Below are 13,071 nucleotides of genomic sequence, written 5' to 3'. Positions count from 1 at the left end.
TGGAGCTTGGACTACTCTATCGTGATTCAAATATCCGTTGTGTAATTGATTAATGACGAAAATTGCTTGTACTTTCTTTTAAATATGTCTATTTGTGTATGGTGTTAGTTTAATATAATTGAGAAAAGTCGAAGTCATAATCCTTTATTACATGAGTATATACGTAAGTCGAAGTCAAATAAACTATGGTTACCGAATTACCGTACCGTGAAATACCGAAACCGAACTTAAAAATACCGAACCATACCGAATTAGTTTGGTATGGTAATGGTATCGTATTTTTAAAAACCGAATACCGAAGTTACCGAACCGAAGTTTCAAATACCGTACCATACCGTTCCATGCCCACCCCTAGTCAGATCTGGTCGGAATATAATCGGAATCTGATCTGGAACAGTCAGATCTAATCGGAATTTGACCAGAAAATACAAAATAAACTGATTTGTTGTATACACACTGTGTATATGGTGTTTTTCGCCTGTATTTCGAAGAAGATTTTTTTGTATACAAATGAATAAAGTGAATTTGAAATGTATACAAATGAATAGAATGGATTTTATTTCTTATATTCAGATTTTGCATGTATTCGTTAATTTTTTTAGTGCAAAATTTAGTATTTTGGGGTGCATTTTGAAGGATATTTTTCGTATAGAACCGATTTTAAATATAATAAAGTGAATACAGTGTAAAAGTAGCTACAATGAATACAGTTGAGTTGAATACAGTCGACTTGAATACAACGAAATCTAATTTGAATACAATGAAAACAATTTTTAAATATATCTTTACTCACTATATTCATGAATACAGAAAATTTTGAATACACGTTGGGGAAGCTAGAATATTTGCAACTCCATGTAATTATGTAAACTGTAGCCATGCTGGGTGTTTTAACCCCAGATGTTTGCTCTTTGTGAAATTTTCCCTTAATTTTTTACCTTCAAATGGGCTGGTATTTAGTTTTTATCCTTCAAAATCGAATTTATGCCTATAGGCGCATAAGTTTTTTAAGAGCAATGACATAACTTGTGAATACTTATACCCCTAATTCAATTTTGAAAAGAAAAAAAAAATATTAAAGACCAGTCCATTTGTAGGACAAAAATTACAGACCAGCACCAAATAAGGATGAAAGTGCAAATGACCCTCCAATTTCCTTAGCCGGATCTCCTACGATCGTTCCCGTACTCAAACTCCCCAAACACAACTCCTCAGTCCTTTGTCATTTTTTTTTTTTTGCACAGATTGACCTCGCACTGGTCTTTAATTTTTGGACCTGATATCTGTGGTCTTTAATTTTTGTCTCTACTACTTATTTAATGAAAATATCCAGACCTGGTTCTCAAGTCATTTTCTGTAACATTTTTATCTCAAAAAGCTGAACTTTTTCCTCACTCGGCATAAATTCTGTAGTAATTAAGTTATGCAGCATAAGTTTTGTATTATTTTTCAAATTATATTGAGGGTTGAAAGTTTTGCCTTGTCCGGCATAATCTTGTGGATGTGATGATACATATGCCAAAGTTAAACATAAACTGCTGAGTGAAATCTAAAATTATGCCCTTTTTCAGATTATGTTAAAGTGTTGAAAACTTTACCTTATCCCACATAATTTGTATGTATGTTATGATACATATAACAAAGTTAAACGTAAATTATTCCTCACGAAATCTAAATTTTGCCACGCCAAAAATGCCAAAGGTAAAAAATTAAAGACCACGATTGAGGGGGCAAAAATTAAAGACCACCCGAAAATAGGGGTATTAGTGTTTTTATTTTTTTAGGGGAAAGATCACGCATGGCCCCTCAAACCAAAAATATTACCCGCCCATACCCCCAGTACTTTTGTACCCCCAGAAAAAATTAAAAATATTTACCCGAGATGCCCCCAGTTATGATACCAACATGATATATAAATATATCAAGATGGTATCATGGAAGATGTTTCAGTCCTTTTCTTAGTCCTTCATGATACCATTATGGTATATAATAAATATACCAAGACGGTATTATGAATGATCATGTTCATTTATTAAAAAGGACACAAGAAAAACCTCTATGATACTACCATCTTATACACATATACCGAGATGGTATCATGAAGGACTGCTTTAGTCCTTCAATGAGACACTTCTCAGAACCATGGAACATTAACACGACAAGATTAAGACCCTTAATCAAACTAAGAAGATTCCCTAATTGTTCATGTCGCTCCACTTAAGCTCATGTTAATTCAATAACAAACACCAAAAGTTTTCTTTATATTTTCGCTGGCATGTAAGATTAAAAGATGATGAAAAAACACTAGATCTAAAATAAACAAACATATCAACATGACTAAAGTTAATCATAAATAATGGACACAAGAAGATTATGTAAATACTTACTGAAAATCTCACTTATCAAATTCCACATTCCATTGTGGAATTTGATATCATCTGCATGTAATTCTTATTTTATTATGTCATATTTCTTGTTAATTAGATATGCATTGATTATAAAAAAATTATAGGCCTTTCAAGACAATCCATTAATATAAAATTTTAGATTTATCTCATTTTCGTGAGGTTAAATAAGTATATTAAATTCAATATCAAGGCAAATCTTATCACATGAGAATGAGAGTGCACATTCCAAATTTTGGAGTTAAATGATAAATCACATCAGTAAAGATTATGGTAAAATGATAAGTTCATTCAACGGCAAATCTTTAATTCTGCTTATGAATTCGATAAAATCAATAGCTTTGACCCAGATTTTATTTTTACATATTCAAATATATATATATATATATATATATATATATATATATATATATATATATATATATATAATTAATTTATCTAAAATTCAACACTCATAAACTCAAAATTTTAGCTCTAATCCCTATTCATCATTAATTTGAGGTCTTGAGTTCAAACCCTGAAAATGCAATCGTCTCAAAGTAGAATACCTAGCGCAAGTGGAAATTAATCAAGTCAAAGTGAATATGGGTAAAAAAAAATTAAAAAAAATAAAATGATAAATTACACTTGAGACAACAAAAGGAAAACAAATGAATATGGGACCCAACAACAAAAGAACAAGCCAATATAGAAATTGATGCATCATCCAGCACAATATACGTTTGTGCCTTTGTGGAGAGTGACACAAGACACAAAGGCATTGAATGTCTGCTGTCAAATCTCGCCATTGTTTTTCTGGTAAACTTCGAATCATTAGCTTTTTTTTTTGAACTTCTAATCGAAATCTTTAATATTTGTACTAGTTTTATTTTAAAGATTCCATGTTATCAGTGGCGGACCCAGGATTTCAGGGTCGTGGGTGCCTCATTTTCTTTAACATGAGTTGCTAACGATGACATAATATAAATGCACAACTGTTTGAATGCAACACTAAAAGAAAGCGCAACTAATATTATCATTACCAAAAGAGGCTTTTAATCACAAGTTTAATACAAAAGAAAGACTTCTAGTCAGTAGTCACAAGTCCGATCCCAAAAAAAAAGACTTAGTCTCAAGTCTGATAAAAAAAAAAAAAGACTTCTAGTCAGTAGTCACAAGTCCGATCCCCAAAAAAAAAGACTTAGTCTCAAGTCTAATCCAAAAAAAAGACTTGAAGTCACAAATCACAACTGCGCTCGACGACTTTTCATTTTCTGAAAATGATGAATAATAGCATCATTACTTATAGTTGCAAATATCTCACGCTCTACATAGCAGACTAAACAACCATTTAAAAATTCATCACTCATCTTTTGTTGCGAGTTCATTTTTGATGTACTTCATCGACAGAGAAAGCTCGTTCCACGGAAAGTAGTAACGGGAAGAATAAGAGTCAACTTGATAAGCAAATAAACAAGTGGCCAGGTCGGTGCAATTCGATTGAACCAATACTTAGCAAGATCGAGAATCCCTTCTCATATTGAAAAAAATTCTCTTATCGGAACCTCGAACATACACTATGAAATTATCAAGTCAGTAACCGAGATCTCGAAGCTTGTTGCTATCAAACTCATTCGGATAATATCCACCCAACCTCATTCTTTTTTTCTTATCAAAATTACCAAATGACTTAGCCGGATGTAAACAAGCCATACCAAGAAGTAAATCGGTACTAACGGTGTCGAAACGATTATTAAGCTCCCGAAGGTTGACAAATCAATAACAGGATAAAAAATTCCAACACGAAAATGATGAGAATATGTAACATCAAGAGCTCTACGTTTCGACTTCCCAGGAATGTAGTTAGCATCCATCTTCGGACCAGCGCTATTTTTATTCAGACCACTAGAAATGCACATGAGAAAAATTCAAAATCATGAGCCAAAAGTTCTTAGCCAAAAAACTAACAAAGGAAAAAACACAAATTACACTACCTGACTATCCACAATTTGGTATTCAAATCAACAATATATGATTAGCAACGAGCCAACGATGAACAAAAGCCTCTCTTTTGTTTATAAAATAATCGTCAAAAGCAATGCTTGTGAATTCAATATCCTAGCGCTATTTTTATTCGACCACTAGAAATGCACATGAGAAAAATTCAAAATCATGAGCCAAAAGTTCTTAGCCAAAAAACTAACAAAGGAAAAAACACAAATTACACTATCCACAATTTGGTATTCAAATCAACAATATATGATTAGCAACGAGCCAACGATGAACCATTAGACGGAAGATTGGTGAGAAAATATAGAAGCCCTTAACTTGTAATGTGTAAGAACTAAGAAATAAACAAACATCATTAGAAAAATTAAATCCCCCAAAATCCTAATTCAAATTTTTAGCTCTTAAAAAAATTAAAATAATTCACGAGAGATTAGTGGATGACGATAATGAAAATAAAAACGAAATTGGAAAGAATAGGAGAAGAATTGAAGAAGATTGAAATTTGGTTTTGGGAATAAAGGTTTTGGCCTTTGTCTTCGTTGTTTGATTTTTGGGAAACGATGAACCTTTTACCTTTTATTTGATAAATAAACTAAAAAGTAGGAAAAGTTAAATATACAAAGTCAACAAAAACAGCGGCTAAAAAAAAATTAGAACGCTGGCACAGAGGTTCGAACATAGGACCTAGACCCGCCGAAACACTTTAGTTGGAACTGGAAACCAAAGCACCCACTAAACTTTTTGGTTTCCTGGGTGCTTTTTAAATATTTATACCCATTTTTCATATATTTTTTATATAACTATACCTAATCCCCGTCGGATTTAACGGGTGCTGGAGCACCTCCAAATTACATGTAGGTCCGCCCCTGCATGTTATCTCATTGAGTTTTTCAATCCAGAATACTGTTAACAAGCAGTTTAGATCTATCTTGTTGTATTGACTTCCCAAAGTTTCAACCTTTTGTTGTGCTCTTGTATTCTTTAGTATAATTAGTAATATGGGGTCTTATTGAACTTGTCAAAATGATGCATATATTGAAAACTTGGAGGACTCTTTCTGTTTGGTGGATTTATACAACAACAACAACAAGCCCAGTATAATCCCACCATGTGGGGTCTGGGGAGGGTAGAGTGTACGCAGACCTAACCCCTACCTTGAAAGGTAGGGCGGCTGTTTCCGAAAGACCCTCGGCTCAAGAGAGGAGAAACAAGAGAGGAAAAACAAGACAAAAGGTTAGATAGGACCAATCATATCGAAAACAATATGAAAGCAAGGAATAACAAAAGCGAGAAAGTCATGGTAGAACAGTCCGGAAAGAAAGGAGCATTACCTACTATAGATAACTAAGATAACCAAAATACAACAGCCCAATAAATATAAGCAGCAATCAAATGCAGAAATCAAATGGCAATAAACAAATGAGCAAAACTACAACTACTATGGTGAAAGGATTAGCCACCTAGCCTTCTATCCTAATCTGAGTCCTCTACAACCTCCCATCTAAGGTCATGTCCTCAGTGAGCTGAAACTGTGCCATATCCTGTCTAATCACCTCTCCCCAATACTTCTTCGGCCTCCCTTTGCCTCTCCTGAAACCGTCCATAGCCAACCTCTCACACCTCTGCATTGGGGCATTTGTGTCTCTCCTCTTCACATGCCCAAACCATCTCAGCCTCGCTTCCCGCATCTTGTCCTCCACCGATGCCACTCCCACCTTGTCTCGGATATCTTCATTCCTAATTCTATCCCTCCTAGTGTGCCCACACATCCACCGCAGCATTCGTATTTCCACGACTTTCATCTTCTGAACGTAAAATTTCTTGACTGGCCAACACTCCGCCCCGTACAATAAAGTCGGTCTAACCACCACTTTGTAGAACTTGCCTTTAAGTTTTGGTGGCACTTTCTTATCACACAGCACTCCGGAGGCGAGCCTCCATTTCATCCACCCTGCACCAATACGATGTGAAACATCGTCGTCGATATCCCCATCTCCCTGTATAATAGACCCAAGATACTTGAAACTTTCTTTCTGAATGGCCTGGGTACCAAGCCTCACTTCCTCGTCGGCCTCACGCGGTAGGCCATGAACTTGCACTCAGTATTCCCCTGTCTTGGTCCTACTCAATTTAAATCCTTTAGACTCCAACGTCTGTCTCCAGCCCTCCAGCTTATCGTTAACTCCGTTGCGAGTCTCGTCAATCAGGACTATGTCATCCGCGAACAACATACACCAAGGCACCTCACCTTGTATTTGTCTCGTCAATTCATCCATCATCAGGGCGAATAGAAACGGGCTAAGAGCTGATCCCTGATGCAACCCCATCATAACAGGGAAGTGCTCCGAGTCTCCTCCTACCGTCCTCCGAGTCTCCTCCTACCGTCCTTACCCTGGTCTTAGCTCCATCATACATGTCCTTTATCACTCTAATGTACACCACAGGTACACCTTTAGCCTCCAAGCATCTCCATAAGGCCTCTCTTGGCACTTTGTCGTAGGCCTTTTCTAGGTCAATCAATACCATGTGCAAGTCCCTCTTCCGCTCCCTATACTACTCCACCAATCTCCTTACAATATGAATGGCTTCTATAGTCGAGCGCCCCGGCATGAATCCAAACTGATTCTCTGAAATAGACACACCTCTCCTCACCCTCATTTCCACCACCTTTTTCCCACACTTTCATAGTGTGACTTAGCGACGATACCTCGTAGTTGTTGCGGCTTGAATGTCTCCTTGTTCTTGTACACGGGAATCATTGTACTCCACCTCCATTCTTCCGGCATCTTCGCTGTCTTGAAAATGACATTAAACAACCCGACCGGCCAAGCCTACCTTGCCTGCATTCTTCCAAAAGTCGCCAGGAATCTCGTCAGGTCCGGTCGCTCTTCCCCTGCGCATCCTACGAACGCCCTCCCTTAACCTCCTCAACCTTTATACTCCTACAATATCCAAAGTTGCGACGCCATCCGAGTGCTCCAAGTCTCTCCCAATACAATGTCTCTCTGTCCCCTCCTTCGTTCAAGAGTTCATGAAAGTATGATCGCCATCTCTCTCGTCTAATGCGAGATTCCCGTACCAACACTTGGCCATCCTCGTCCGCGACGCACTTCACTTGATCCAAGTCGCGTGCCTTCCTCTGTCTCGCCTTGGCGAGCTTAAATAGCTTCTTATCCCCACCTCTGTCCTCTAGTTCTGCATAAAGGCGTTCAAAGGTAGCCGTTTTATCCGCCAAAACTGCCAACTTCACCTCCTTTCTCGCCATCTTATACTTTTCCCTGTTCGTCCGCTTCTCTTCATCATCCTTGATATCCACCAACTTCACATATGCCTGCTTCTTTGCTTCTACCTTCCCTTGGACTTCTCCATTCCACCACCAATCCCCTCGGTGCCCACCACGGCGGCCTCGTGAGACCCCCAATACCTCTCTAGCTGCTTCCCTAATGCAACTGGCCGTCCTATCCCACATACTGCTCGCATCCCCCCTACTATCCCACACTCCCATAGCCATCAACTTCCCCATCTCTAGGCACTAGGACGGAGTCAAACTTCCCCGCTAATCCTCGGTCGGTCATCCACGACCCTCTTCTTCTTCTTCCTTCTTGTCTCCAAATCCATCACCAATAGCTTATGTTGTGTCATAATTATAAGGACTAAATTAGAAAGAATGTTTGGTCTAGAATTTGTTAAGTGATGGTTGGTCAAGAGAAAGAATGTAACTTAGATAATTAGGACTCTATTTACAGAGACGGATTCAGAATTTGAAGTTTGTGGGTTCATATTGCGACGGTTGGTCAAGATAAAGAATGTTGATTAAGGGAATCTAGGATATAAGCTCTCCTAATTTCGACATCTCTTTGCATTTTCCAAGAATTTCTTAAGCATGGTTGGTCAGGAGAAAGAATTTAGCTTGGATAATTAGGCTTCAATTACAGAAGTGGATTCAGAATTTGAAGTTTATGGGTTCGTATAGCAATCCCACGTTAATGTATACTAATAACTAGGTTCAAAGACAAATGTTTATTAAGTGGATTTCTTAATATATATATATATATATATAAACACACACACACACACACAATGTCTGGGCAACAGCTACTCAATTCATGTGAACATGTATATTACATGCTATCTCCACCTCTGGCTATTTAGCATGATAATTCTTTGTTTTCCCTTTGTGATGTTGGGTTTGATTAGGTAACATGTTTGGTATACCATCGTTTAGATATATCTAGGCTGGTTTGTAACACCTCGTAGCTTCGGGCAAAAGTTTGACTCATAAGATGATAATATAATGGAACCAATATGAGGGTTATAGGAAGTGTTTTGGAAACCAATTAAGTCATAGGAAATGTCTCTGGGCAAAGAAAAGTTGGAAGCCACTCGACGGGGCATGTTTGCAAGTGAGTTTATAGAAGGTCTTACTTCAAACGACCATAACCCCTCTATTAATTTGGAGTTTGGGAAAACTTCCTTGACGAAAGTTGTAGACCTTTGAAGTAGCTTTCCAACGGTATATTATGGGTCTTGAACGGAGCTCTGTACAAAAAGTTATGCCCGTTTTACTAAACAGTATTCTGTCAGTCTACGGTGGAAATATACGGACCGTAAAAATTATACGGTGGAACATACGGACCGTAAAAATTATACGGGCCATATATTCCAGCCGTATAATTGGTCCAGAATGTCCAAATCACTGGAATGGTTTTACGGTATGATATAAGGTCCGTACAAATTATACGGGACGTAAAATGGAGCGTAAAATGGGTCCGAAAGTTGTTTTAAAACTTCGTTCTAAGGCTTTTTCACTTCATTCTTCACACCCCCAAGCCCTAGAACGACCTTCTATTCTCTCCCATCATCAAGAACACTAAGGTAAGCCTATTCTAATCATTCCAAGTCAATTCTAATATATATCCTTGTAATCTAAACAAGAATCATCATTCTAAAACTAGGGTTTTCAAGAAAACCCATCTCAAGGTTCAAGAATTCAAGATTTTTGGAAATCTTCTTCAAAGCTCAAGTCTTTAATTCAGGTTTTGGAGCAATTAAGGTATGTAGAACTTCCATCCACATGAGGGAATCTCTACGTTCTTCCCCATGCTCCGTTTCTTGATATCCATGAAGTTCAAACCCTAGGGCATTAAACCCAACATATTGGTAGCCCGTATTTATGTATTTATGTACATAATTTTGTATCTATATTCGTTATTGTATTCCTAATCTTCCATTACAATTATTAGGAACCCTAGCTTAATCCATGAATCATGAATTCTTCCTCATGTATTCTCATTATGTTTATATGAAACTTTATGATTTTATGTAACAAGTTACAAGCATGTTTTCAAGTTAATTATATATATATAATTATGAACTATTGTTATTACTCATGAATCAAGAACATGTTTGCAAGATTATGACAAGTTATCTCATAAAATCATATTACAAGATATTTCATGAAACCATGTTTACAAGTTATTTCGTGAAATCATGATTACAAGTTATTTACAAGTTATTTCACGAAAATCATGGGCTTAGCCAACTATATTATGTTCAGAAATGTTTTGGGAATTGCTTAGTTAACGAGAAGGCTCGGATAGCTTTTGAAACTACGTAGCCACCGTAGGATAGGGTTGTCAAGGAGGCAACACCTTCATTATGCAGTTTGGATCCTTACATGCTTATTATTACTTAAATCTCATATCCCTGGCAAGGTTGTGAGTGTTCTGCTGGTAGGACGCAAGTACCAGACCATGTTGTCGGTTATACTATAGCATTCCCCACGATACAAAGTAGTTTTACATACAAGTATTTCTATTGATTACTGTTTTAAGGCTTCACTCACGTTTCATGTTCATGTTCAAGTTACATTTAGTTTCAGTTCATATCCTATATCTATGTTGTGCCATGTTCTTCATTTCAGCAGGTTTTACATACTAGTACTATTCACCATGTACTAACGTCCCTTTTGCCGGGCCCGCACTTCACGGTGCGGATACCGATTTTCGTGAGCATACATCCGCGCAAAGAGATCACTTCGTATATCGCCGTATTGGTGAGCCCCACTTCTCTCGGGGTTCAACATGGAGTCTGCATTAGTATTTAGTTTATGATAGTCCAGGGCCATGTCCTGGTAGTTAGTATTCAGACATGTTTTAGAGGTTTCATAGACATATGTTGGTTCACAGAGTCAGTTATGCTTTTATGTTTGCAAACTATTGCGTTTCCATGATATTTCATGCTATGAGATAATTTCATGATTTATTTAAATTGCATCATATAGATTGTATTGTTTTGATGCCCATGTTGACAAGCAAGCCATGAGGTTCGCTCGGACACATGCAAGAAAGGCCCGAGTGCGGTGTTACGCCCAGGCCATGGTTCGGGGCGTGACATGGTTAACCATGGAGAGGCTTCTCCAGTTGTATACCCGTAACAATTACAAACAATCAATTATGACTCCCTTTGGATTTTGATCTTTTAGAATTTGACAGAGTATTTGCTAGAATATGCAGGTGAGCTTTATTTTCTCTTATTTATGGTTTTCAGGTCCTTAGCTTTTTTAAATTAACTTGCTTTGTCTTGGTATGAGTTAACGTCTATGGTCCTTGTCATGATGATGGATCTTTTTATGTTTATGTGTTTGTTCCTGATAAATATAGGATATTCACATTTGTCTGGAGAGTTTCTCATTGTGCTCTTAACTCTTTTGCTGCGTTGTTCCTTAATTGACTCGAGTTTTAATCTAGTTATAGGAATTCATGTCAACCATGCAATTATGAAGAGGTAGACTTATTTATGCACATATCTGCTGGAGCGGCCTCAGAATATTCGGAAAGAATTATGGTTCCAACATTAGAGTCCACGAGAGGTGGTGGAGGTTCGATTAAAGTGGGAACAACTGGTACGATCGGTGCCCTCATGTCAAGAGAATTGGATTCAAAAACATCTGCTTCTCCGACACCTGTATCACATAGGTATAGGTCTCCTACTGTTTGTTCATTCGCTACTGGTGATGCGACCAGTACTAAAAGAATGAAGCCAAGAAGATCAATGGATGAAGCTAGCAGCAGCTGGGCATCTGAAGATAACAAAAATAGCCCCGAGATAGTCAGGAAGGCAAAGCAGTATTATAGCTGTAAAACTCCTCAAATTCCGATACTAGAATCAGAAAACATATCAGTAGATGGAACTCCTATTAGGCAGCAAAAGGGACCAACATTGGTGGAAATTGTGGACGTAAAATGTGGTAGTGCGGAGAAAACATGGGCAGCCCCTATGAAGAATCGCCTGAAGAAACTTAGCTTTTCAAAGCTTTCTGCGAGCCCTGTCTAGACATGTGGACCTTCGAGTACAGTCAAACCTCTCTATACCAATATCTTTTGTTCAGATATTTTTTGACTGCTATAGCGAAATGTTGTTACAGAGAACATATATGAAAGATGGGTTATAAAAAAAAAAGATAGTTGTTATAGTGAAATGTTGTTATAGAGAAGTCTGACTGTATCAGCCTTGTGAGTGGATCCAGGAATTGCTCTTGGGCGACCACGTTCTACAACTTCTATCCACAAAACGCATGCTGATTATGAGCTTATTCTGCTCCCTTTCTTCTTTTGTTTCATGGCCAAAGATCCAAGTTTTTGTCCGGAGTAACCGCTAGGTGAAGGCACATCAGCAAAGTTGCCAAAGTTTGCTACACATTATCTTGATGGCCTACTTTCCAGCTTACTGAAGTTCTCAATTTCTTGCAAGACGAGGCATCCTATTGTGCCAATGCTGCCTATTTCAACTGTAGAATTCCTTTTGCAGCCATCTTTTCAGCAACAGTAATGCCTAAGCCGTTAAGTTCTTAGATTGCCTCTTGAGTTTGAAGTGCGGTGGCCCGGAGTTGGTGTCCTTCTGATGTGAGAAGCTGAGAATTGGTCATTTTGGTTAGGCCTAAATTCCAAGTGTTTTTACATGACTTCTGTGTCACATAGATTCTGTTTTACATGACAAGTGAGGGATGGCTCAGTGGTAAAGCACCTCCACCCACGACCGGTAGGTCCTGGGTTCGAGTCACACTGGAGGGGAAGTGTGAAAACACTATAAATCCTCCTAAATGGGTGGGGGGGGAAAAAAAAAAAAAAAAAAAAACAAAGTGTAAACTAGGGTGATTGAAGATTGGCTCTATTCATGTGGTTGTAGTAAAAATAAAATAAAAAATCAATAAAGGTGCTTAACTCCATTACCAGCTTCAAACTACTTGTTAATTTAGTTGACTATATTTTTAACCAAGACAAGAATTGGTGATGATAGTTCTGAATCTTTCTTCAACTATTTTTAGAGGAAAATCTATCTCGTTCCACTGATTCTGTCTAAAAGCTAAAGAAGAAAAGTAGTAATGTGGTTATCAAGCACTTATCCCCCACCCTAAAAAAAAAAAAAAAGTGTTGTGGTTATCAAGTTCAATGATACTATAGTGATTTCAAAACTTTACACAGTTATACCTATTCCCACCCCTCACAAAAGAAAAAAAAAATGTGGTTTGGAAGCTCACTGAATTTCATATAAAAAAAATGCAAAAAAAAAAAAAAAATTTGGTTTTGAAGCTCACTGAATTTCATATCAGAGCCAGGTTTCGATCCTGGGACCTGTGGGTTATGGGCCCACCACGCTTCCGCTGCGCCACTCTGAT

At 37.6% G+C, this 13,071-nt stretch overlaps 1 protein-coding gene and 1 non-coding gene across 2 annotated transcripts; one reads left to right on the top strand and one right to left on the bottom strand.

Annotated features, from left to right (window-relative positions):
* The first annotated feature begins 3,076 nt into the window (after nucleotides 1–3,076).
* On the top strand, nucleotides 3,077–11,810 carry LOC132037932 (uncharacterized). Its single transcript, XM_059428595.1, has 2 exons — nucleotides 3,077–3,203; nucleotides 11,144–11,810. The coding sequence occupies exons 1-2, from the start codon at nucleotides 3,103–3,105 to the stop codon at nucleotides 11,727–11,729; spliced, it is 687 nt and encodes a 228-aa protein (XP_059284578.1). The 5' UTR covers nucleotides 3,077–3,102; the 3' UTR covers nucleotides 11,730–11,810.
* Nucleotides 11,811–12,999: 1,189 nt separating this feature from the next.
* Nucleotides 13,000–13,071, bottom strand: TRNAM-CAU (transfer RNA methionine (anticodon CAU)). Its single transcript has one exon. It is a non-coding gene; the product is annotated as a tRNA-Met (tRNA).

This window comes from Lycium ferocissimum, chromosome 11, assembly GCF_029784015.1.
Source record: "Lycium ferocissimum isolate CSIRO_LF1 chromosome 11, AGI_CSIRO_Lferr_CH_V1, whole genome shotgun sequence".
Lineage (NCBI taxonomy): Eukaryota > Viridiplantae > Streptophyta > Magnoliopsida > Solanales > Solanaceae > Lycium > Lycium ferocissimum.
The sequence above is the reverse complement of the archived record's forward strand: the minus strand, read 5'-3'. Positions and strand labels throughout refer to the sequence as shown.

Bases quoted from the DNA above. Each gene is read 5' to 3' on its own strand.
- LOC132037932 (XM_059428595.1), top strand. From the start codon at position 3,103: ATGCATCATCCAGCACAATATACGTTTGTGCCTTTGTGGAGAGTGACA. The intron at 3,204-11,143 runs GTAAACTTCGAA...GTTTTAATCTAG, and splicing joins ATCTCGCCATTGTTTTTCTG to TTATAGGAATTCATGTCAAC.